The sequence below is a fragment of the Mus musculus genome, chromosome 14 (genome assembly GCF_000001635.26).
Source record: "Mus musculus strain C57BL/6J chromosome 14, GRCm38.p6 C57BL/6J".
In the NCBI taxonomy this organism is placed as follows: Eukaryota; Metazoa; Chordata; class Mammalia; order Rodentia; family Muridae; genus Mus; species Mus musculus.
The window spans coordinates 10,415,771-10,440,967 of NC_000080.6; the positions used below are offsets into that span (position 1 = coordinate 10,415,771).

Genomic DNA, 25,197 nt, shown 5'->3' on the forward strand with positions numbered 1-25,197 from the left:
TCCTGACATGAGGTAGTCACAGTCAAAGAAAGACAGAATTATCAAGCAACAGGGAGCCAGTGAGTCCTAGCGAGCATCTGCACATGCAACTCATGGGGAACCAGCCAGCAAGGGGACAGGGAACCAGCCAGCAAGGGGACAGGAGACATCCATGATACAACCGTAGCTTCTTCTGTGAAGTCCAGGGACCACTGTGCACATGCTCCAGACAAACTATTTCTGGGAGGAGTTCACACATATTTCTCCATTCTATTTCAGTCCTTCCTTGCACACATACAACATACCTACTTCCTTCAGTACTGGATGTCACCAATCTATTATCAGTTATACACTAAAAGAACAATGCAACCAAAAGTAAACTTTGAAGAGGAAAAGCCTGGAAAGAAGGAATTCCTTTTTTTTTTTTCTCCTGGCACCCTTGATAAATGCAGCTTGCTAACCCTAAATGCTATCCCTCAGTTACCCCTGACATTATCAACTCTCCATCACCTCCTGAGCTGGCATTTGGGATAAGGGTGATTTGTTTTCTATGCAGTCATTTCTTGGGTAACACATAAGAAAAATAACTGCCACACAAGGTTTGTTGCCTAAAAGGACTTATCAGGATCCTCTGTGGAACATTCTAGACTCTAAAGTCATGTACGAGTGAACTGAGAAGCATAATAGCAGCCAAGCTTGTCCTTTTCCTACTTACCAGCGCCATGGTAGTAGCAGGTGGCTCTACACTCTTAGCAGCCCAAGAAGAGGGGAAATTTTATGTAGAATTCTCTCCTAGTTCATTAATACTACCAAGCACACATGTTTGATGCAAGAATCTGCCAACTTAAGAAGAACTGACCATAAGTCTATCAACTTTCCCATTACAGCTAGGGGCGAAGGAGCACCAGAACTTCTTCGAAGATCTCTGTACGAATATTTAAGGCAGCTAATATACAGAGGCTCACACAAAACAGAGCAGAGACATGTGCTCGCAGCGATTTAAAGATCACAATTCTATCTTTAGCAATAAGGACATTAAAATAGTGCTTGTGCTCATCTTATTTGTACAGGAAGGTTTAAAAAGAAACAGTGCTGAGAAATGAAAGATCAGCAGATCACTAATAACTGTAGTTTCCTGAACAATTAAAGAAATTCCCAAAATGGAAACCCACTCAGGAAGTGACAAATATTTCTGATTTTTACGGAAAGACTAAAAGGGCATTTTTATCTATAGTATCTATTGGGTGTGAACCACAGTTAAGGAAAGAAGCTATTTTTTATTATTTTTCATTTATTTCAGGAGCAAACATGGTTCTGGTCTGAAACAAGAAAAGTGAACATTTCTCATAGGAAATGGTAAAAGTTGCCTTAAAAAGCATTTGTCGGGGTTTTCTCTCCTATCTGCTGGGGCTGAGGCAGTTCCCTTTGTAGCAAACTTTTAGTTTGTAATGTGTCAGCAGAAATGTCCTTTAAGTTACCTCCTCTAATTCTTTACAAATACACTTTGGAAGGCTGTCCCCCATGCATCATCCTAACATTGTTTGGTCCTGATAGCATTCCGTGTGTGATGCTTCTGGTTGGAAAAATCTGTTCCATGTAATAACTGATTCAATAAACTGTTGACAAATGGTTTGTATAATACAGTATGGCCAGTGAGCAAGGTTCGTCTCCGCCATTACACACTGTATTCAAAGCATCCACAAACTCTGCCATGGCCCTCCCTCTTATGCTAGAGGTGCAAGCTAAAGCTCCTTGCACCATTCTGAATAGCAATCCACAGATCAATACACTGTCTGCTGAAAACAACAAGACATAACAAATGAATGATTTTATTTACAATAAAAGCCCCAGTCATCGAATGGATTCCGCTCATGTTCAAATTCATTTTTCATGCCCAACTCAAGAGGAGAGGCAGACAAAGCATAACACAAGGGGAGGGGCAGGGAGAGGTACTAACTGTAATGGCACCAATTTATTTAAGCAATGAACAAGGGCTGAGCTGCATTGAAACTTATGAATAAAATGTTCAACAAAATTCTGAAGGCACAATTCTTCAAAACATGTCTGATCTCTCACCAAAGAAGCTTGAAAAGCATTTTCCTGGACTTAGAAATTAATGGATCAAAGACACTCTGACATGCTTTCTAGTGTGTTGCACCACAGAGGCCAAAGCCTATGCAGTTAACTCTATGTGGCAAGAAATGGGATTATCTGCTTAATGTGTGAGGGGAGGAATTCAAGGGGTGTGAATGAAGCATTGCCTTGCTTCTAAAGCATACCTTTGGTCCTTGCTCAGACAGCTCCTTTTCTACCATGAATGCTATCAAAAAGCCAGCAGTAGGGAGATGCAAAGATGACTCAGAGGGTAAAGAACGTTTTGAGCAAGCATGAGGACATGAGTCTGAATCTCCATAACCCATACAAAATCTCACATGGTAACTGAGACGGGTTGTATAGACAGAAGCCTCCTAAGAAGCTACTCTCAGACAGTAAGAAACCTTTACGTAAATATTGTGGAAAATAAGGACTGGCACCCAAGTTCTCCCTGAGGATGTGTGTCCACCCAGAGATACTGATAGACACATAAACATTTCCTTCTAAGTCAATGAGTAAAATCATAAGGAAAAGGGGCTGGTGGAGACAACTCAAAGATAATGCTTATAAGTCACTCATCAGTGCACACTCCCCAAAGGGTGCTTGGTTATCATTGTCTAGAAATAATAAGACAACTATTGAAAGCAAGACATTCCATTTCACATAAAGGTACTATAAAACTGCCCTGAAAACACAAAACTCTCCATCAAAGATTTCTATTGGCCATCAATTCATTTATTGTCTTTGAATGTACCCCTTTTCCCCAGTCAAGCAACACACAACTTAAGACAGAATTGTAACTGACAAAACAGGATGGGGAATGTCAGGGAAGTCAGTTTCAGGACAAGGCTAGAAACTCTGGGATAGTACATTGATACCACTAGGTAAAGTTAACAGGCCCTCATTGCCCCCATCCCCTAACTACACCACTGCATTTACTCTCAGTGTTTGCACTTTCTCCTTTAATTTCAGTTACTGCAGTACTTGGCATGTTAAGAAAATAGTTTCAGAACAAGTCCTCCAGGCAGAAAGGAATGATTTTATGCAGAGACAAGCAAGAGCACAGAGCTCCATTCTGTGGCAGCTTGGGATACAGGTCATGGTGTGAGGAATAGAGTATGGGTTGAGTCAGCAAAGGTTGAATGAACCATGGAAGAACACATGGAATGTCGTAAACAACAAGGATATCTTTACTAAGAGTACAAGTCCTGTTTGACCATGTGTAAGGGACAGTATGATATGGTTTCCTGGCCCTGAAACAGAGCCAGCAGGGTGTGGGCCTCCATGAGTGTTGAGGGTCGCTGTGGTTGTAAGACTTATTTGTATAATAATGTACATATTTTCACGTTGCTCCAAGAAATATCTTCTCTGCCCAGGTCCAAGGCAGTTTTCAACTGCAGAGATGAGAGCAGCCTCACACAATGTGCTAGTTCCCAAAGCATCCTGGTTTTCATGTCCTCCTTGCACAGAAGCAGGCTCCCTCTAAACACAATGATGCTTGCTAATTCTAGTAGATTTTCTCTATCCTCTTTGCATTCTCTCTCAGATATGAAAACTGATAAGGTTTCACTTTCAAAATGGTGACTCTGGGGTACTAGTTTCACCAACTACTCAGGATTCACTGTGGCCAGTTCCTTAGAAGAAGGCTTTCACACTTTAACTAGTGGTTCTAAAGACCGTGAAAAAGAAATCAAGTTATGGATGAGAACTCACAAAGTCAAGTCCACTCCACCATTAACCATCTAACATGCGGTGTGTCTGCATGACATCATGTTTTCCTAATCCAGTGTATGAAGGAAGATTCATTCACCTAAATTCTCATCCCAAGTTCTCTTAACGCTGATTCAAGCAAGCACATGGAAAAATAATGGAATTTTTACCTTTATTCTTTTGACATCTGGAGGTACTTTTCTTGAAAAATTCCACAAGGCAAAATGACCACCACAAACTTACAGTAAAACCAAAGGAAGAACTAAAAGATACTTTTATTTTAAGAAGTCAGGGTCTACTAAGGTTCAATGTTACATTGAAAAAATTGCAAAAAGAGATTTGAATATTAGAAAGAATAATTTTCACAGAATATTATTTACTAATTTATCAACTGTTCATCCTTTTTATAATTTCACAAATTTTAATTAGGTAAAATTTGTGCTCAGGACTTTGAGAGCTTAGTAAAGAATTATAGTTTTATTTGCTAAAGTGATTTCCCTTTTTCCCTTCAACCAAGCAAAGTTTACATGACTAGGAAATAAGTTACTCATGAAGTTTTTAAGAACTTCAAATATTTTCACTGAAAAAATATTACTCCAAAAATATCTTGAAATGTTTATACATTAAGGACTATAGTAAGGATTTCACTTCAAAGCCAAACCATGGTTGAGTGTGGAAAATACCTATTATCTTAAAACATGAACCCTCTTTGTTGCCCCTTGCATAATAAAATAAGGAGAAAGAGAAAAATATTGTGGCAATTCCATAAAATCCACACGTATACAGCCAGGGGGTATATGTTCAGCATGCTAGGGCACCTTTGTGGAGTGTCCCACCCATTCAGACCTCCAGTATCGAGGAGAATGGAATTCCTATTGAGTCTTGTGGAAGTAAAGTTCTTCAGACAAAATAAAGCAACTCAACCACCACTCACAGTGGAGAATGGTCTAGAAACCAGAATCTATCCCAAGAGAAATGACATTTCAAACTCCAACACAGATCCCAACATTCACAATATGTTAGATTGTGTCCCCTAGCATCAGAAGCTACACCCATCAACTCTCACCAATGTGAATGCTCAAACATGAGCTGAGCAGGGACAACACCAATAGATGAGAGATGTGAATGGAGAAAGACCATGAAGTCTTAAGCCTATGCAGAGAAATACAGGCAACTAAGGATGTTGAGAACAGGAGAAATGGTCTTTTGCCAGGGAAGACATACCAATTAGTTATGCAATACCAAATCATCAATGTTGAAAACATAAATATGAGAAAAATGAAGACTGAGATTATATTTTAAAATACACATGTGTATACATGTATAATCATATATGCATCTAACAACAGTTAATGAAAAATGAGGACATTACTTTGAAAGAGAATCAGAAGTGGCATATGAGAGGGCTTGGAGGGAGGAAAAGGAAAAAGGCAATGATGTAATTATATTACAATCACACAAATAAAATATAAAATAAAATAAAAGGATAAATTGAACAAACTCCTTTAAGCAAAAAACTGTCCAACTCTAATTCTCCTGTAATCTCTTAATTGCCCATCACAGAGTCACCATCCTGTTTCTAACCTTCTATTAAAATTCACAATAAGTAAAAGGAATTCAAAGTGCCCATGATATTCATTGAACCAATTTTAGAAACACCTATTTATTTACACAGCTATGGTAGTGAAAAGGTCAACCAAGAATTTCATCCAAAGCTACAGTTGCTAAGCAACCCTCCTTAGAAGTTCTACAACATTGCTCAAGCATATTGCGGGTGCCACCAACTGGATTCAAAATAAATATGAATAACATCTTACCTGGACACTCCAAAGCAGGAGGAAGGGAGATTCCTTGCTTACCTTTTGGGGATGGACTCTAAAGGCTGGTTCACTGCTAATTTGGTTGATTGACTTCAAATGCTTCTTTTACAGAAAAGGATACGGCCAGGTACAACGGGTTTCCTATTCACCAGGGCGAAGGACAGTTCAGTTTTGAGAAAAACCACAGAGGGCTTGATGAGATGTTGGCCAAATCTAAATGACATGGTCTCACAGTAAAAGCTGGAAGAAGAAATAATTTAGGAAATAAGCATTCAAAAGAGAAAGCAATGAAGTTCATGTAGCACGTTTAAAAAGGCAAATTCCATTAGTAAAGACTCTTTGATAGAATGGGATCCCATTTAAACTGGTCCCTTTTAATTGTCCCTCAGATGAACTCCAGATAAAGTCCTCCTGGAATTTTCCCATCTCGCTAGAATGCAGCCTAGATTCAAGTGAATGCTATCAAGTAGAAGCTGGAACATTCAAAGTGCTGGAACATTCACACTTTTTTTTTTTTAGATATTTTCTTTATATACATTTCAAATTTCAAATGCTATCCCGAAAGTTCCCTATACCACACCCTTCCCCCACCCCACACCCCGCCCTGCTCCCCTACCCACCCACTCCTGCTTCTTGGCCCTGGCATTCCCCTGTATTGGGGCATATAAAGTTTGCAATACCAAGGGGCCTCTCTTCCCAGTGATGGCCGAATAGGCCATCTTCTGCTACATATGCAGTTAGAGACACGAGCTCTGGGGGTACTGGTTAGTTCATATTGTTGTTCCACCTATAGGGTTGCAGACCCCTTTAGCTCCTTGGGTGACAAAGCAACCTTTCATGCCTAAATCTCTGGCCCTTCAGATTGTTACCTCAAACCTACAAGGTCTTATTTGTTGAATACTTACTTTTGCCCACTGATCTTGTCATCTCTGTTAATATGCAAATAGCCACTGTGAATGAGTACAAATCTAATTCTTAACAGCTTCTTTTAAATGGTTTTATCTTTGTTTGTGTAATGGCAATTTAACACAAGTACAAACACTGTTTGACCTCGCCTACAATTACAAAGCACACATTCCTAGAGAACTATTGTAATTCAATTGACAAAATTAGAAAGAAACTGAAGGAATGAGCAAAACAGTTTTAGGTGAGTTTCCAGCTCTCCCAGAGAGAGGTCAGATAATGAATGCTCATCTTCCCACACCTCCTTTTTGGGAGAGGCCCAAAGAAAATGTTACAGTTGATATACAATCTCCCCAGGAGCTTATGAGTTGAGCACTTGGTGAAGCTGTTCTTGGAGTTTTTCAAAATTTTAGGAGAAGGGGGTTGGTTGCAGAGTGTAGAATAGTGGGTGGGCTGAGCTTTGAAGGCTACACCTGCCTTTTAGTGGCTGTCTCTCTCCCTTTGATCTCTGTCAACCAAGCTACAGCTTGCTCCCACCACCATGATTTTCTATAAATTAGAACTCTGAAATCTTGAACCCAAATAAATCCTTGCTACTGCAAGTCATTTCTAACAAACCATTTGTCAGAGCAACATGAGAGAGAATGAACACAAGGGAGAATGAAGTGAAACTGGGCAGCCAGGAAGGACCAAAGCAACCCACGCTCCAGATATAATCTCAACTAGGTAATGCCTACCATGAAAATGACTCCTAAGTGACCAAGGTCCCTACACTTGCCTTAGTCAAGTGAACAGTCAGGAGCCAGTGGCCAACCTAGAAAAAATACAGGGATGAAAGATGAAAAATAATCAGAAAAAAAGGATGAAGTTAGAAAATGGAAAGCTATTCTGTAAAGTGTACCAATAAGTGCATAGTGATTTATACAGTGAAAGATATGCCTGTATTAATACCTGTAGGGTAGTAGATGGGAACATGGCTGAAATTCTGGTGCTAAGGACTCAGATGGGAAGACTCATGTCAAGGATACTTGTTTTTTAAAACTCCTACAACCAACTCATAGAAATTAAGGGTCAGTAAGTTCAAATATTGTCTAACCAAATGGCTTTGCAGGTGTGCTCTCGGAGAAGCTACCAGAAATGTGAATTTGCATCTCCTATAGCTCCAACCATGTTACCTTGAATTTTTTAAGGTTAATGCATCACCATATTCTATAGATAAGGCTCTTCTCACTCCCTGAATCTAGGTCTTAGCAATCGACTCAAGTGCCCATTGTCCTCTAGCACACTACTGCTTTGGGAGTTGTCATGGAGAACAAAGTGAAACAAAAGACAAATCCATCAGCTGAGCACTGAACAGAAGGCTCTTTCTTAAAGCTGGACTGTCTATTCTGTTCAAGTGTGCAGCTGCCTCACCAGAGTTAACACATCAGCAAACAGAGACACAAACCCACACCTAATGCCATTGTCTGAGCCACTGTCTAACAATGCGAGGAGCAACATCTCTGACATGTGTTTGCATTAAGGATAATTGGACAAACCTAAGCATGTGCTCTAACTGATGGGCTGCCGTTATTCTGAGCCCTTGATTTGCACCTTCTTTGGTCTCATTTGTCTTTCATTTTGTTCTTGGTTTTTTGTTTTGTTTTGTTTTTTGTTTTTCATCCTCTATGCTCTAAACCACTCTATCTCCTCCCAACTCAGGTATTCACTATAGCACGATTAATATAGTTCTTATCTTCTTTATAGATTTGTGTGCATGTCTTCTATATCTCCAAAACATGAAGGGCTCTCAAAAACATTGAACTTTAATTTTTATGAATTATTTATTTTAAACTTCATTTGTTTCTTAATTGTCTTATCCCCTCAGTATTGCTAAAAATAATGAATGGGGCCTCATTTCTTCTCACAGCAAACCGCAGTGGGTTTTGTGTGCAGTCTGCTCCTTCTCAAGAGTTAGTCTTGCCACAATATTTTATCACAAATAACACTGTGACTTCTACCCTAATGGATATCATATTGTGCTAGGACAGGGTTCTAGGTTACAATGTCATTCAGCTTTTCTAAGATATGTCTAACAGTTTTCACTTTTAAAGGTAATATCCAAAGACAGTGTTTTCCTCTGTCCTTACTATCACTTAATGCTATATGCTTTCATGACTGATAGTTAAAATGGTAACCCAGGTACAGCTTATCCAATAGCTTTTCCTTATCCCTACCTAAACCATTCTCACTCCAATGCCTAAAAGAGACCAGAAAAATGACAGTACCAGTTTGAACAATGAAATCATTATGGATGGAGGAAATGTTGGCTGACCCATAGATGAAGAACAACAAGGGAGCCAGTTCTCCTCCAGGTATTACTTCCAGTGATAGGTTACACAGTCCCAAGTGGTCATCCCCAAAATACATAAAGCAACATTATATGGACTAACAGAATATATTTATATGAACATATATATGTGAATCTGAGTGTACACGTATATATGTGTGTGTAACAATAATTAAAGAAGAATATGAAGTTTAGGAAAGAGAGACATTTAGAGTGGGAAAGAGAGAAATAGAGATTATGCATATACAGTACTCATGGGTAAAATTTAAAAAATAAATAAGAATGGTATCTCTCAACTCACTTATCACTGATACTTCATTCTCATTTTTAAAGTTACCCTTCTTCTATTCCCTGATTTTCCAGAGTCCACAAAATGGTCTAAATATTCAGTATGATAATTACACTTTTACCATCTGTTAATTTTTCTGTTGTTGCCCTAAGGAATAAAATCTACTAATTTTGTTATAATTAAAATCATTAATTTTCTTTTGATATTTTCCTCTATGATTCTTATTTAACAAATATTTCTCCATCATAAGGTCACAAATGTGAATTTTAGAATTTTCTTCTATGAGCTGTTTATCTTCATTCTTAACACTTAGTTGTATGCTCCATGTGACGTTTTGCTTAAATTATGAAGTACTGGGAACTCCTACATGGCTGCTGATGGCCCTCACAGAGCTTCTTTGGTTTTCCACATAAGATTCATTTAGAAGTAATGTGATTGCTCTCACTTTAACTCAAATATTTTTTTTTTCCTTGAGAGGTCTCTGGCAATGTATTCAAAAGTAGATGCAACAAAAGAATCTTTTTCCTCTTCTTAAAATTACAATGAACTAGCATAATTTTTTCTTTTGCTATTAAGAATAATATCCTTCAACATTATGAACTAACCAGTATCCCAAAGCTTGTGTCTCTAGCTGCATATGTATCAAAAGATGGCCTAGTCAGCCATCACTGGAAAGAGAGGCCCATTGGACATGCAAACTTTATATGCCCCAGAACAGGGGAATGCCAGGGCCAAAAAAAATGGGAATGGGTGGGTAGGGAAGTGTGGGGGAGGGTATGGGGGACCTTTGGGATAGCATTGGAAATGTAATTGAGGAAAATATGTAATAAAAAAGAAAAAAGAATAATATCCTTGATAAGTTTTAATTTAAAAAGAAGAAACTTGTATACTGAGCTAGGATGAATAAAATCTAAATTTCCCATAAATTAGTACTATTTTAAATAAACAAAATTCTACTACATATATTTATATGTGTAATACAATTTTGTATTCTTTGCCATCAATGTGATATACTTCATTAGCAGATTGCTGAATATATTTAACTCTTCCTAGCCACTTGGAGTATCTTGTTCTTTTGTTCACGATCATATTGGCTTTTTGGGTGTTGTAGGTGAAGTCGGCCAAAAGTTTTTAAACTAAACTTAACAGTTAGTCATTGTCAACATCTATTTAAATGTACTGGCTTGGTTTACTTGTTTTAAAAGAAAATGTACACCTGCTTTCTGTTCCTTTAGCAGTGGGTTTCGACCTGTGGGCCATGGCCCTTTTATAGGTGTCATAGCATATAGATATTTGCATTATGATTCATAATATTAACAACATTTCACTTTTATAGTATCAATGAAATAATTTATGGTTGGGGGTCACTATGACATGACGGGCGTTATTAAGGGGCTGCAGTGTTATTGGAAGGTTCAGAACCAGTGCTTTAGAGGTCAGCAGAGCTCTGTCAAGCTGTGCCCTTTCCTACTGCAGGAGCAAGTTTGACAATCACCATAACGATTGAAAGTCTCTGCTTACCTAAGTGACTTTTTTCTTGTACTAATTTCTACCATAAAATTGTACCAATTTTAATTTTACTCATAAAGTAATAATATAATGGGTTAAGAATATGATTAATAATCACTGTTTTGGATTTTATCAAACTGTGAATATTTTTTAACCCATCATTCAAGGTTTATCTGTAACTTATTTTTTTTTAAAGAATCAACAAAGGTTCTTCAGGTTTTATTAATTTGGCCCCATTATTCATTTTCTATAGTTTTGTTTCTTGCTTAAAAGTTCTTCATCTCTCCTCTTTCTTCAAGTTAACTTAGTGGAGGCAAACACAGATTGTATGCTGGTTCTCTTCAGTAGCTTCAGCTACATGTTGCTATCAAAGATGCCCATTAGCTGTATCTTTTCTAGGGTTTTTGTTATTTCTCAGTTCCCAGAAACCTTGGTCCTTGTCATGACTTCTATTTAACTTGAGGGTTATTTCATAGTGTGCCTTTTAGTTTCTAAACACTTCGGATGTTTCTGCTATCTGCCTGTTAATAGGTCTAATTTACCAAGCCATGGAGAAGAAAACCTTTGTGCCAGTTTTTGCATTTGAGGTTTCTTCCTGAAACAATACAGAGGAACCATATCCCTAACTCAAACACTGTAAAACAAAATGCATTCTGTTCTCATTCAGCTGTATGTGCGTGTTTGTATTTCAATATATGTTTTAATCTATAATATATTCAATATATCAACATTATAGAATTCAATCTTGAATTCATTGTTGTCCAAATCTTTGCCTCTGCTTTTCATCTCTGCTTCATTAGTTCCTAGTAGAACTGAGCTAAATCTCTAACTATAGTTGTCAAATCAATGGCAAAAGCCATAACTTCCAGTTTTGTACATCACAATGTTATATACTCATGCATCTACATTCTGACTTATCTCACTATTTATTGCTTTGCTCATATTTCACAAAAATGGACTTTTTTTTCATCATCCCATCTTCAGCCTGGACCCTTTTTAGATGCTTGTAAGATAAAGAAATCATGCACCCCAGCTAGCATCTTGTTTTCTCTCCCTTAGCCAAGATGCCTGGTAAATTTAACCCCTATGGTTCTGCCACTCACTCTTTACATTTGGTGTCATTATCCAATGTTGTCATTAGGTTTGGCTCTCTTTTTTTCTTCCCTCATGCCTATCTCAATTAAGGTAAGATCTCTGCCTTTCTGATTAGGTGAGGCTGGGAGATGAGTGAACCTGCAGGATGTGTTATCTCTACTCCTCATCACTGGGATAATAAGGTGTATCCAACCTGTCCATGGATTCTGTGAATTGCACTCAGGTCCTCATCACGTACTCTATTGAGCTTTCTCTACAATACCCTTAGCTCACCCTTACTCCTGCTGTTGTCTTTCAGATACTACACTCTACCTTTCTCATGTTTGAATTTTGGACATGTTCAAATGACATGGCCTATAATTTCAAATAATTGCATTATTTTTTCAATGTCACTGCTCAATTTTCCATCTTATCAATATACTGCATGTTCACGGGTGAAACACCCTCTTCCTCATACTGTGAAGCAATGGCTTCCAATATCGCTGCCTCTTTAACCTGAGCCTCCTCTGGTTATTGGTGCACAATTTTCTTCAAAATTCAGTTATCCCTCTAATGGAACACCCATGTACCTTACACTGTCTTGACTTGGTTAGAGTTTTACTGCTGTGAGCAGACACCATACCCAGGACAATTTTTATAAGAGCAACATTTAATTAGGGCTGGCTTATAGGTTCAGAGGTTCAGTCTATTACCATCAAGGTTGGAGCATGGCAGCATCCAGGAAGGCATGGTGCAGGAGGAGATAAGAGTTCTACATCTTCTTCTGAAGGCTGCTAGAAGACTGGCTTCCAGGCAGCTAGGACTAAAGTATTAAAGCCCATGCCCACAGCAACACACCTACTCTAACAAAGCTACGCCTTCTTAAAGTGCCACTCTCTAGGCCAAGCAATACAAACCATCACAGGTCTTTAAAAATCTGCTTAGTGGAGAAGTTTCCTGAATATGGATTCCCTAGAATCAAAAGTTGTCATTACTAATTGATTAAAAGAATCTAAATTCTCTACTTATCATTTTGTAATCTTCCTCCTAGATTTCCTTATTTATTTTTGTTATACTCTAGTTTCTAAAATTAATTTTAGAAAGGGTCTACATGTATATGCTGTGAAATTCTATTCATAATAATATATTTAGTTAACCCTTTCACTTAAATAAGCAGTCTGTAATAACAGTCTAAACTCTAAGTTTGACTGTTTCAAAACTTCTGACCTTGGCTTCATTGTATCCTCACACAACTGTAGAAGATAATTGGCTGGCATGCAGATTACTTTTTAACACAGGATGTTCTGGTTTCAAATCTCAAAATAAGGTCTGCATAAGGGCCTAAGCATAAGACTATATATTAATATCCTTCCATTACCATATAAATTATCCCAAAGCCAAAGGCTATCCTCTTCTCAAGTCTCTAAAACAGGATTTCTGTCTCTTCCTAGTGTCTGTTGGCTTACAACAACCCCCCATGCTCCCTGGCATGGAAATTTCATCACTCCAGACTCAGTCTCCCCAGATACTCCATCTTGATGAGGCCTTTTATGTATGTCTTCACATCTTATACTAATACAAACTGAGAGCAATACAAAGGAGATATCTCAGTTGGCAAACTTCTTGTTGCCTAAAGCTTTCAGTGAGACTCTTTCTCAGAACACAAGATGGATAACTCCTGAGGACAATACCTCAGAAAGACCCCTTGCTTCTACACACAAGTGCACACACATGTCCATGTATCTGCACACACACTATTAACAGCATTAATGAGAGAAGGTGGTATATTTAGGGTCCAGCCTAACTTGCATCATGAAGCAATCATATCTACAGAGTCTTCTAAGTAAGGACATATGCTGAAGATCCTTTCAGTGGGTAGGCGTGACTGAACTACCATTTCTGATAGTTTTATATCTCATAAAGTGTGTGTGAGGTCGTTGGTTTCCATCACATTCTTTAGATGTTTGGTTTATCTTCAGATACTCTTTGGCACATGGTAACACTTCAGCTTTTCAAAGATTCTGATAGTTCTATTCATTCTGTTTTTCTCAATGGTCCATCTGAGTTTCCTCATATCTGTTTCATCCTGATGTTCTTTGAGATGAGAAAACTGAGATGCACTGGTTATTCATTCATTCATTCACTCAGCTCTTAAGGCTTACTTATATCCAGTGTTTCCCCTGTATCCTGGCTACCCTGCCGTGAATTTCCTTCCTTCTAACATTCCACTCTTGCCAATAAACTCATATAGTTCTATTACATATTTTTACATTCGTCTAGTCTGCAAACAATTTATAACACGGATGCCCTCTGATCTCTTCACTAATTCTTCTTCTCCTTTGATGATAGACATAACTCTAAGCACTCTCTTTCTGGAGGAAGAAATGGAGCCAGAGTTAAGAATTCTCTACCTGATTTAGCTGTGCCATCCCCTCTCTGACCCTCTGCAATGGCATGAACTTCTCACCTTCGGATCACATCTAAAACCGAGAGACGCTGACATACATTAAGCATTCATCATTGTCTAGTACATGGCATAGGCAGCCAAAATAGTAATAATTTTCAACTTCCTTTCTTCCTCTACAGTGGTCTAATACTGTCTCTCTGGTAATTGTACAAATTGCATAGCTAATAGACTTATTTCCCCAAATTTTAATTTCACTGAAAAAGAGAACTATTCCAGAGACTGTAAAGAGAAAACAAGTATGTATGTGGTCTACTCTGGTTCCACAGTAAGAATCAGCAGTGTGATGGGAAGATGCAGGCATCCAGGATCTGAAATTGTCTGCAAGAAGGAGATAAATATTAAATATTTTACTCTCATATGAACATGGCAAAAGCAATTTTATTTTAGCCCAAAGTAAAACTGCTGAATCATTTCTACCAAACATGAACGTTAGATGTACTCTGTTAAAATTCCAAATGAAAATCATATCCAGAAAAACCTATTTCTTAGCCAACATGGAGATAATGATTTCTGGAATTCAGAAAATCAAGGACTTAGTTATGGGACTCACTCAAAGGGTCATGCTCCTGAATTATATTTATTAATAGATGTCAGTCAGTAAAGAACTTGGTGTTCCCTCCTGTTATAAAGAAAAGAGGAAGTAGGTATGATAACCAAAACCACGCTCTTATATATGTAAGCTTTCTTTCTTCTTCTTGATATTCTGTGGCAGTAACTGCTTTTGCTTTTAACCAAAACTGTAAGGTTCTGGAATTTCCTACATCTCCCAAATTTCCATTCATGAAAAGTATCATCTCTCTACCTCCCTCCTATGACCTACATGTGTCCTCTGTCCATCTGCTAACACCCTAGCTCCTCGTCACTCTTGGAAGCTAGGAAGAGGACATGAGTTTAAGAACTTCCTCTTCAAAGTTAACCAAATAGAAAGGAACTAGCACAGAGATTTCTGTGCCTTATATGAATAAGTCTGTGACTCAGCACAGCTGCTTGGTTTTGTTGCTGATAGGAATAGTTGAGCTATAGGGTTCATAGAATAAGGTTCAATGGCCAGATCGAACAGTGACAGATCATTCCATGGTCGGCCAGGTTTATCCCTGGTTTGCTTTTAAATGTTATGCTAATGTCTCACTAAACTGCCAAATGCTTCAAATCTTGTTCCAAGAAAGAATAGCTAACTCTAGAATTTCTGGGTGGAAAGGGGCTTGTGAGATCACTTAGATCCAGCAGTCGCACTTTAGAGACACTGAGCATGTCCAGAATGCAAGTGGCCTACTCAAATGAGCACTGAACTTCAGTGGTCTCATGGATCTTTATAAAGTGTAAGATTTAAGGATTCTATAAACTTGAGACCCTAATTTAAGAAGTTAAATTATAGATAACTCACTTTGGGGGCATCCCTTAGTATTGAAGGCATGAGCAATACTCATCCTAAGAAATTCAACAGAGGATTCAGAATATAAGCCTATGTCTATTAATTCCACATTGCCTCTTCAAGCACAGACTACTATGAACTGACTTTTTAATTTTTATTTAGATCCTCCAAAATCCATGACCCATACTTGGAACCTCAGGACTTCCAGTAACCACACGACCAAACCCATAAAGATGAGAAATTCTATACCACTGACTACCAAGAAGCCGCTGGGTCCCACTTCATAGTTAATACCTCCCTAGTCCATACAGCAAAAAATTTCTCCAAGGCCAATGCAAAGATGCTATGTTTCTGCAAGCAGGTTAGCCATTCCAGCTCTAGCCTGCTGACTAGGAACATGTGCTTCACCTGAGAGATACAAACAATGCATATTGTGCAGCACAGCAGAGATACACTTTAACGTGTAGAAAGAACTCCCCTAGAGTGCTAGCTATAAAGCCAAGCTGATTTAAATCAACTTGAAAGCTTTCAAGACAACCAGATTCTTAGGCTCTGTCACACCCTAACTCCAACAGAACTTCCATAAGGGTTAGACAGACTTGGGTACAATATCTGTTTTCTTTTTCAATTGATCATATGAATGTGGCATGTTCCTTTGCCTGTTTGCCTCTGTGATACAGGGCACCAATAATTTCCTCCCATAGAACTTCTTAAGGACCTAATAAGTATTTGGTTAACCGCTACCTTTTTATCCCAGCAAAAAATAGCCATGGATGTTTTTTAATGGCCAAGAGATAGTTGTTAATTAATACAAAATTTAATACTGGTAAGAAACGTAGTACTGTTATTATCATAGAATGGCATCTAGTCAGTAAAGAGAAAATAAAATTTGGCCCGGTACTGCGTAGATGATGCTACCTCTCTTGTGCCATGTGTCAGTTAAAACCCAGCATCCGAATAACAGGAACAGCAGCTGGTGCTTACTTCCTGCTTCCAGCCTTTAAAGGTTTACATTAGACATATCCTTAAAGCTCTGGGAGGCCGGATGGAAGCAGCACTTTGCACACCTGCCCTCATACACCCTTCTGATTGCCACTTAGAACAATTCCTAGATTTAAAGATTACCATGTTCAGAAGATATTAAACTTGCAAGGCTATTGAAACCAGTGGCTAAATAGTTCTCAGGACATGTTTTGTAATGTGTTGTAGTCAACAGTCGTGTAGGGGAGATGGCTCATTTCCATATAACTTCTGTCAATATTGGACATTCTCTAATACGCTAAATCTGTTATACAAATTGTCATTACTTCCAAATTCAATATAGAGGGAATGACTTCTTCAAAATGTCCTAGCCAGAGCAATCTACCATGAACACTAATGTCTCCTAGGCAACCAGGAAACCAAACATGATAAAAAGAAACACTGCTCCTTTTGTTAAAAGATTGGGAAAAAAAAGTCTTTTTTTTTTTTTTAATGAGAAAATTGAAGATGTTATTTCATTAGAGCTGGGGGGTGCTAAGGTTCACTGTGAATAATAAAACAATCTCCCAATTTTATGTCCTGACAAAACTCTGTGAATGGCAAAACTCTAGATTAACCTCTAGCAAGCCATCAGATGCCGTGTGCTGGACTTTTCTAATGGCTCTCTATCGGTGGGGGTGGGAAAATCTGTACTCCAGCGTGTCTGAAAACTAATTTAATGGTTCAATTGTGAGTTCAAGGCCAGACTGGTCTACAAAGCATGTTCCTGGACAGCAAAGGATGTTACATAGAAAACAAGGAAAAAGAAAGGGAAGAAGAACAAGGAAGAGGGGGTAGGAAAGAAGGGGAGGGAGAGGGAGAAGAAGACAGGGAGAAGGAGGAAAAGGAAGAAAAAGAGGAGGAGGAGAAGGAGAAAGTAGCTAAGTTAAAAGATGGCAGACACGCTTAAGGAATACTGCTGGCCTTTGATCCCTCTATGAGTCTTGTGACTTACGAGTGTGTGGAGATGTCAACTAGTTGGTAGCAGAACGAACCTGGATGATAACAAGAGAAGGAAAGAGCACTATCATGTGAGAGGTCTTGGAAAAAGTCTAAATAATGGCTGTTCAGCAGAGGAGGCCTGTTTGACTGTACTCATGTGAAACTTGGAGCAGCATCAACTTTTATGATACTCAAAGACAAAAGAAGCAAAAAAAAGAAAGAGCATTTAAAGGCATCTATGTACCTGTGCATAAGGGGAAATCTAAAATTGATTGGTGATTTCCCTCATAATTGTAGAGTCAATTCTGTTCTTTTTTCTGCATGCTTTCATCTTCTACAAGAAGCACAGGCAGGAGAGTCTGCCTAGAGACATCCAGTTCTCAGCTAATGAATGTAGATGTCAATGAACAGATGACTTGCATGCCACCTTGACTATAAAGCACAGCAGTATAAGTGCAAAAGTATAGTCTTCAATTTTATGTATGCTAAACTAAACACAGAGAAAAAAACACAACAATATTGGTATTGCAGCCCTTTTTTAAAAAAAATCAACATCTTGTTTGTAGATAATTATCTCTGGAAATCACAGATGCTTAGGGAAAAGGGGCAATTTCTAAACTGAAAGGTTAAGCGAGATATAACTCCTCTATCTCATGGAGGCTATGATTTAACTTAACAAAAAAGACAACCCAAGTATGTTTGCCTATTGACTGATAGCAGAAAGAAAATTACAGAATATTGCACAGGGAAAGTAAACTCTTGAACACTGCTTCATATTATTCTCTGGTTGGTCATATGTGATGTGCAGCATCCTTCTTCTCAACTGCTATGGTCCTTCTCATGAACTTTATGATAACCAGGTTGACATATTGAGTCACCAACCAAAATGGGGGTCAAACTCTATCAGTGTCAATGTTAAGTCAACTACACTCATCTAGTAGCTGAAACCACATGCTAGACTCAATGCATGAGTCCCTCAGAGGTTGAGAGACAATTAGGTTTTACCTTTCTTTATATCTTTGAAAAAAGTTAAAAACAAACACCAAAGCATAAGTGCATACATTTTATCATATTTTGAGTACTAATACTGAAAAAATTAACTTTATATACAAATTAATACAATACAATTACTATCTCTGCACACAGGAAAAATTTATTCTACCAATTTCTGATTCAGGTGGACTTTGTGAATGTTTGTGTGTGTAACAAAGCAATACCACTCACAGGTTTTTGCTAACATAGTGTAGGGTTAATTACAGTGCCAAGTACAGCTATGTGTCACTTCTATTCTCTTCTACTTTAAGTGGTCTATCACACTCAGCAATTTCTAGTTATATTATATACAAGGTAATTGCATGACTGATAATTTTATTTACTTAACAGTGTACCACAGATCATACAACCTAGTGAGGGGATGTCTAAAACTTTCCAATCCAAATATCCCCTTAACCCTCCTCTATAACAAATGGAAAACCCACTTTAAAACAAGAAGGTCTACATCCAGGGTTTGCCCCAAAGCCATCACAAACCCTCTACCCATTGAGTTCTTTCAGATCCTGATAAGGTATCAATTAAATGAGATCATAACAATAAAATGCTAGCCTCTTAGTTTTGTCCTGATTAAAGCCATCAAGGGCAAACTTTATTTCTACAGCAATAATCAAGGTTCTCATTCAAGGTTGTTGAAAATAAGCTTCCTCATTTGAACAAGCTTCTATTGTAAAACATGAATTTGAATGCCAGTGGAGTTTTGACCTATCTTCTACCATAATGGGTTCACAATGCATTGTCAGCTAGGGTTCCTTCTCAGGGTCTTTTGATATCTCACAAAGACCTTCCTATCTCCCTAGACAAATAGGGTCCACTCAGCACTCCAGGAGTAATAGTAGGACTCTGACTCTGACTCTGACACACACTCTCTCTCTCTCTCTCTCTTTCTTCTTCTTCTTCTTCTTCTTCTTCTTCTTCTTCTTCTTCTTCTTCTTCTTTTCTTCTTCTTCTTCTTCTTCTTCTTCTTTTCTTCTTCTTCTTTTCTTCTTCTTCTTCTTCTTCTTCTTCTTCTTCTTCTTCTTCGTCTTCTTCTTCTTCTTCTTCGTCTTCTTCTTCTTCTTCTTCTCTTCCTCCTCCTCCTTCCTCCCTTCCCTCCTCCTTCTCCTTCCTTCCCTCTATCCTGCCTCTCCACCTGCCTCCCTCTCTCTCTCATTCCCTCCATCTCCCATTTCTTCACCCTTTTTACTCTGATAGGTGATTGTCAGGGAAACAACATTACTACCCATCTTATTGCCCTTTTATTCTATCTATCACCATTATAATACAGGAAAACTTTTAATTATTAGATTATTCCTTTGAACAGTAATGAGGCTCAGGCTGCCTACCAATGACCATCATCAAACACTGGTAATGAGCTAGCACACTGAGACCCAGCACCTGAATCCCATCATGTGAGTCCATTGTTCAGGCCAGGTGGGATACTTCTGTCTACAGGCAGGCTCCTGCAGGAGAGCTGGAGGTTGCAGGGTGCTTATTATGCATTCAATCTGGTCTCATGATTCACACTGACCGAAACAGTTTTCCTGTGTGGTCCTAGTCATTTACACACCAGTGATTACCTCCCCCATAATAATGTCTCATTGTTTCCTTCTTCTTTATCCTCATCTTTGCTTTTAAAGGGCTTCCTGGAGCTGAACTTCTCAAAGGAAACACTACTAATTGGTCATTTTCTTATTGCTACTTTTGATCTCTTCATGACCTTGAAAGAAAAATAAACTCCAGAAACATTTGGGTGTGGGTATAGAGTCCTTTCTTGTTAATCCCATAGTGGCCAGTTTATTGCCCCTACACACAAGATGCTAGGTACATTCTAATGGCTATCTATAGTCTTCTGAGCACTACGAAAGACAGACCAAATCTACAGGAGACAGAAAATATTTGTCCTTTCCTATAGGAAGCCTTCATGAAGTTATCTCTCTAGATAACTCAGGAAAATGTGACCAACTCCATCTTTTCCCAGACTTTATAACCTTTCATAGTAGCAAGAGAACTTCATATCAACAACAGGTACTGTCTGCTTAGACAAAGCACTTGATCTATATCAGTTTGTGTCAACATTGTAAATCTATTCAGCCCATATAGAGTCAAGTAAAACCATAGAAGTGAAGCAACATGACAGAGCCCATTTCTCTTTAGCTAAGAGCTTACAGCTTCTCAGTAAACCAAGTGACCACCAATTACTGCTTTAAGGACAAGGAGGCAGGAGGATCTAGAAAGACAACAAATTAAACATGAAAGAGACCGGTGCCCAACATAGGAGAATTATCCATCATATCTCCCACGTGTGTAACTCTGCTTACATCCCCTATAGCTGCTTCTTCCTATTCACAAAGATCTCCACACTGACACCACACAAGGGTGCTCTGTTTAGGGCTAAACAAGCCCTTCCTTTCAGTTTTATGAAAGTACATGAAATCATTTCTGACATACTACATGGGGGTCAGCACTTACACACTATGCTGGCAAGGATACCTCTCACTGTATCCTCTAGGATACAGGAAAGCAGCCATGACATAGAAGCAGCTAGAAAACTTGTGTACTTACTTAGTATAATTTAACTTAATGTGAATGATTATTTCCTACAGGCACACGATCATAGAAAATGACATGGTGACATGAAAAACAACAACTGTGAACAAAGCTACAAGACATGATGCCATCTTAGCTAAGTTTTTCAAGTGCACCTCTGCTCACAGGTTTTGGATGTATGTTTTCAAGTAGCTATGAAGTTTACTTGGAGTCTGTGGTATGGCCATGCTAGGTCTTATAGCGGCAAGTGGGCAGGCCAAGTACATTATCAAGCACTCCCTCTGTCCGTCTTTCTCATGACATCAGAGAAACAAATCAATTGGGAGCAAGTCTAATCTGTGGGTGTCTTGCTGCTGAGTGCAATTTATTACAATCTTCCCTTGTCTAGTAGGCTGAAAAGTATGACATCATACTCAAAAGGCTGGTTTGCAGTCACCAGTTATCTGTATATGTGCTGCTGAAAAGGGAATTTGAGTCAGAGGGAAATAATAAAAATGTTCTCCTAACATTGAAACCCTATGCTCTGCTGTCTGTCTTCAAGGTACTTGCTTTTAAAGCAATTTTTCTTATGCTAGCTATTGGTAACTAATACAGTTGAATCTTGACTTTTTGACAAATACCAAAAGCACTGTCTTAGTTACGGTTTTACTGCTGTGAAGACATCATGACCAAGGCAACTCTTTTAAAGACAACATTTAATGGGGGCTGGCTTACAGGTTTAAAGGTTCAGTCCATTATCATCAAGGCAGGAACATGGCAGCATCTGGGCAGGCATAATGCAGGAGGAGTTGAGAGTTCTAGAAATTCATCTGAAAGCTGCTAGCAGAATACTCACTTTCAGGCAGTTAGGATGAGGGTCTTAAAACCCACACCCACAATGACACAGCTACTCCAAAAAGGCCACACCTACTCCAACAGGGCCACATCTTCTAATAGTGCCACTCCCTGGGCCTAACATATACAAATCATCAGAAGGACCATTGCTCCTCAAGACAGCAAAAATAAAAACTGGTTTAATATTTCTCTTGAAAAGTTTTAACCCAGTTCTCTAAGTGAACTTGTTTAGATGACTCTTCTTTTGAGAGCCCTACTAGGACTGGGCTTTGTTGGCACAACTCAACTCCCACCTTTGTCCTTGCCTTTGTGTGTCATGGCACAGGCTCTGAGCAGCAATCCCTGGACACTCAGCTGACAGTACAGACATGTGTACTCAAGTGCTCCCACCCCTAGTCCCCTGCCCCTCCATTTTACTTTTGAAGCGACTCTCACATAATCTCCCTAACCAGCCTTCCAGTCGGATGCACACCAGCACCACATGATACTGCTATACACTAAACTGCTACAAGGTCTGTTCCAAGCTCTTACCAGATTCCTTAAAAGTTTAAGGTAGTACTGTTTATACACCACCACCACCACCACCACCACCACCACCACCACCACCATACAACCCAGAGAGAAATATATTTTCCCTCCTAAACCCAGATGTCCAAGAGCTCAGATCTCCAGTTAAGAAAGTAGAAGCCACTTGGTAAGCTTGCTGCTACATGGTATAAATGCAGTGCCTTTTACCTTCCATAACCCAAATGGGCTGTATAACATCCTCCAGGAGGAACTTCCCAAGCTACCTTTCATATACCAACTACCCATCAAATGGCATCACTGTGTGGCAGGCAAATGATATTTTCAGAGCAGACAATAGTAAGCCAACTGGGTAATAAACTTAGCTGGCAGCCATGCCAAGAGGTGGGCTCTCCAATCAGTGAGAACAAGGACAATTGCAGAGAGTCCAAACCAGGCAGGCTTAAGATTAAGATAGAGCCTTGGAAATTCTGCATCATGATTTTAATAGCAGATAATTTAAAGAAAATGCAGGAAGAAAGTAGAGAGAGAGAAGCGGTAAGGAGGAAGGAAAGTGAAAGATATCATTCATGTTACTTCTCTGGGGAGATTCAGGTATGATTCCAGGAAAGCCTGCCTTCTTGGCATTACAATGGACAGACAAGAGCCATTTCTTGTAGTTTCTCTGCTAAACTGACAGGTAGGTAGATCTAGAGCAAAGGTCCCTCCCTGCATGGTTCATGCTGAGAACTCAGAGCAGAAGCCAGGGTCCGTACACTGAAACCTGGCCTGCAGAATATTTCTAATGAAGGAAACAAGTGTGAGGTGGAACTGTAGTTCTCTCCAGGGTGGAAATTTGGTTTGAGCAATAGACTAGAGCAGACAGAAACAGACCTGGTTACCCTTGTTCTCTACTCATGCAAGGGCCCATGCTGAGACAGGCATATACCTGTTCCTCTTCAGAGAAAGACTGCTCACCCATATGTCCTAAGAAGCCAGCACAGGGGCAAATGAAACACTTGTGCCCATGTAAGAGACAACACAGTGAGATGCCAGCACTCAGACCTCGCCCCATGAGGGTCTACTGGGGGCCAGGACTGGAAACTGGCCTCCACTTCTCTAACATATAGAACAGAAACAAGCCAGTCTCCCTGCCAAGGTAAAGAGCCACACTGACTCTAAAAGTCTTTAAAAGGCCATTCTCTTTTAGCCACACTTTGTTTAATTTCTAATTTTAAATTGGTCAAACAGCTTCTTCCACACTAACCCCATGTTTTAGCTTTCCCCTTTGGTTTACAGTTACACCTCTGGCCTCCTGAGGGTTAGTGTTATTCTAGTTTGGGTGCATTTTCTGGCCCCTTCCTCTTTTCCTTCTCTCTTTAAGTGCATTTGTCTATCACTTCCTCTTTACTGCTCACCCAGTCAATTTCCTTCTTCTCTTTTTTATCCTTGCCCTGATACTAACTAACCCTTAGTCTTCCTCTGGCTTTTTTCTTCCCATCCCTACCCTTAGTTATAAATATCAGTGCACACCCTTCTTTACTCCACAAAACATGATATGGATTGAAGAGGCAGTTTTATTTACTTGGCTATACTATGCAGTGTTTTGACTCTGAGCATATCCAGTCAGTGGTCCTACAGACAGCTTTCTCTTTCCACCGGAGACTGAACTCTGAGCAGATGGACTGAGAGTTTAAGTACTGGGATACACCTCTATTCCTGCACAATGAAACAGTAGCTCAACTTCACTAAGTAGACAGACATGGATACTGAAAATATTTCCACTGAAAGAAGATAAGTGATTGTTTTAAATATCCAACCATCAAGGTAATTCCATCTGTACATATCTCAACACAAAAACCACAAGAAACATGAGAAATCAAGGTGTTGTAGCTCCTGCACACATCACCAATTCTTCAGTAATCTGCTTGAGGGAGCATAAATACGATGCAATCCAAAGAATTCTAAGACGACACTGGCAAAATGTTCAAGAAAATCAAAAAGAATAAGAATAAACTCTGGAATGAATTAAAAGTGGAAAAAAAAAACCACAAGCTAATAAATGAAACAAGGAAGTCAATGCAACATACAAGAAAGTCCCTTACAGAGGTAGAAAAACTCAAATTAAAATTTGGAAATGAGGGGGCTGGAGAGATGACATAGCTGTTAAGAACACTGGTTGCTCTTCCAGAGGTCCCAAGTTCAATTTCCAGCAACACACATGGTGGTTAACAACTATCTATAAAGGAATCTGATGCCCTCTTCTGGTGTGTAGAAGTTACAGTGTATTCATATAAAATAAATAAATAATCTACAAAATAAATTGGAAATGAAGAACTCAGTAAGTAAAATTTAAAAGCACTGTGGGAAGTATCACCCAGGGATCAAGTGACAGACCGAGTATCAGGGCTTAAAGACTAGGTAGATGAGTTAGAACACTTATATTCTAACATAATAAATGAAGAAAATATGATAGAACATGTAAGATCTAAGGGACATTCGTAAAAAAACAAATGCATTATCTTGGACATTCAAGATGGAAAAGCTGTTCAAGCTAAAGGCATAGAAACTGTATTCAATGAAATCTGACAGACTATACCATCTAAGAAAGAGATGTCACTCAGGTATCAGAGACACTAACAGTGCTAAATAAATGAAACTCAAAACTTTCCCATTTCACATTATCATTAAAGGACAAAATATATAGAACCAGAAAAGAATGTGAAAAGCTCCCAGGGTGCCAAGTCACTTATAAAGCAAACTTTGAAACAT

At 38.8% G+C, this 25,197-nt stretch overlaps 1 protein-coding gene across 7 annotated transcripts in view; it reads right to left on the reverse strand.

Annotated features, from left to right (window-relative positions):
- The window catches only part of Fhit (fragile histidine triad gene), a 1,611,970-nt gene that overhangs the window by 865,679 nt on the left and 721,094 nt on the right, over positions 1-25,197 (reverse strand). For all 7 annotated transcript variants that reach the window (XM_030247649.1, XM_011244732.3, XM_006517924.1 and 4 more), the window contains one exon: positions 5,725-5,843. In XM_030247649.1, coding sequence (XP_030103509.1) covers positions 5,725-5,827 — 103 coding nt within the window. In that variant the 5' untranslated portion in view covers positions 5,828-5,843. The remainder of the gene's footprint in view (positions 1-5,724; positions 5,844-25,197) is intronic.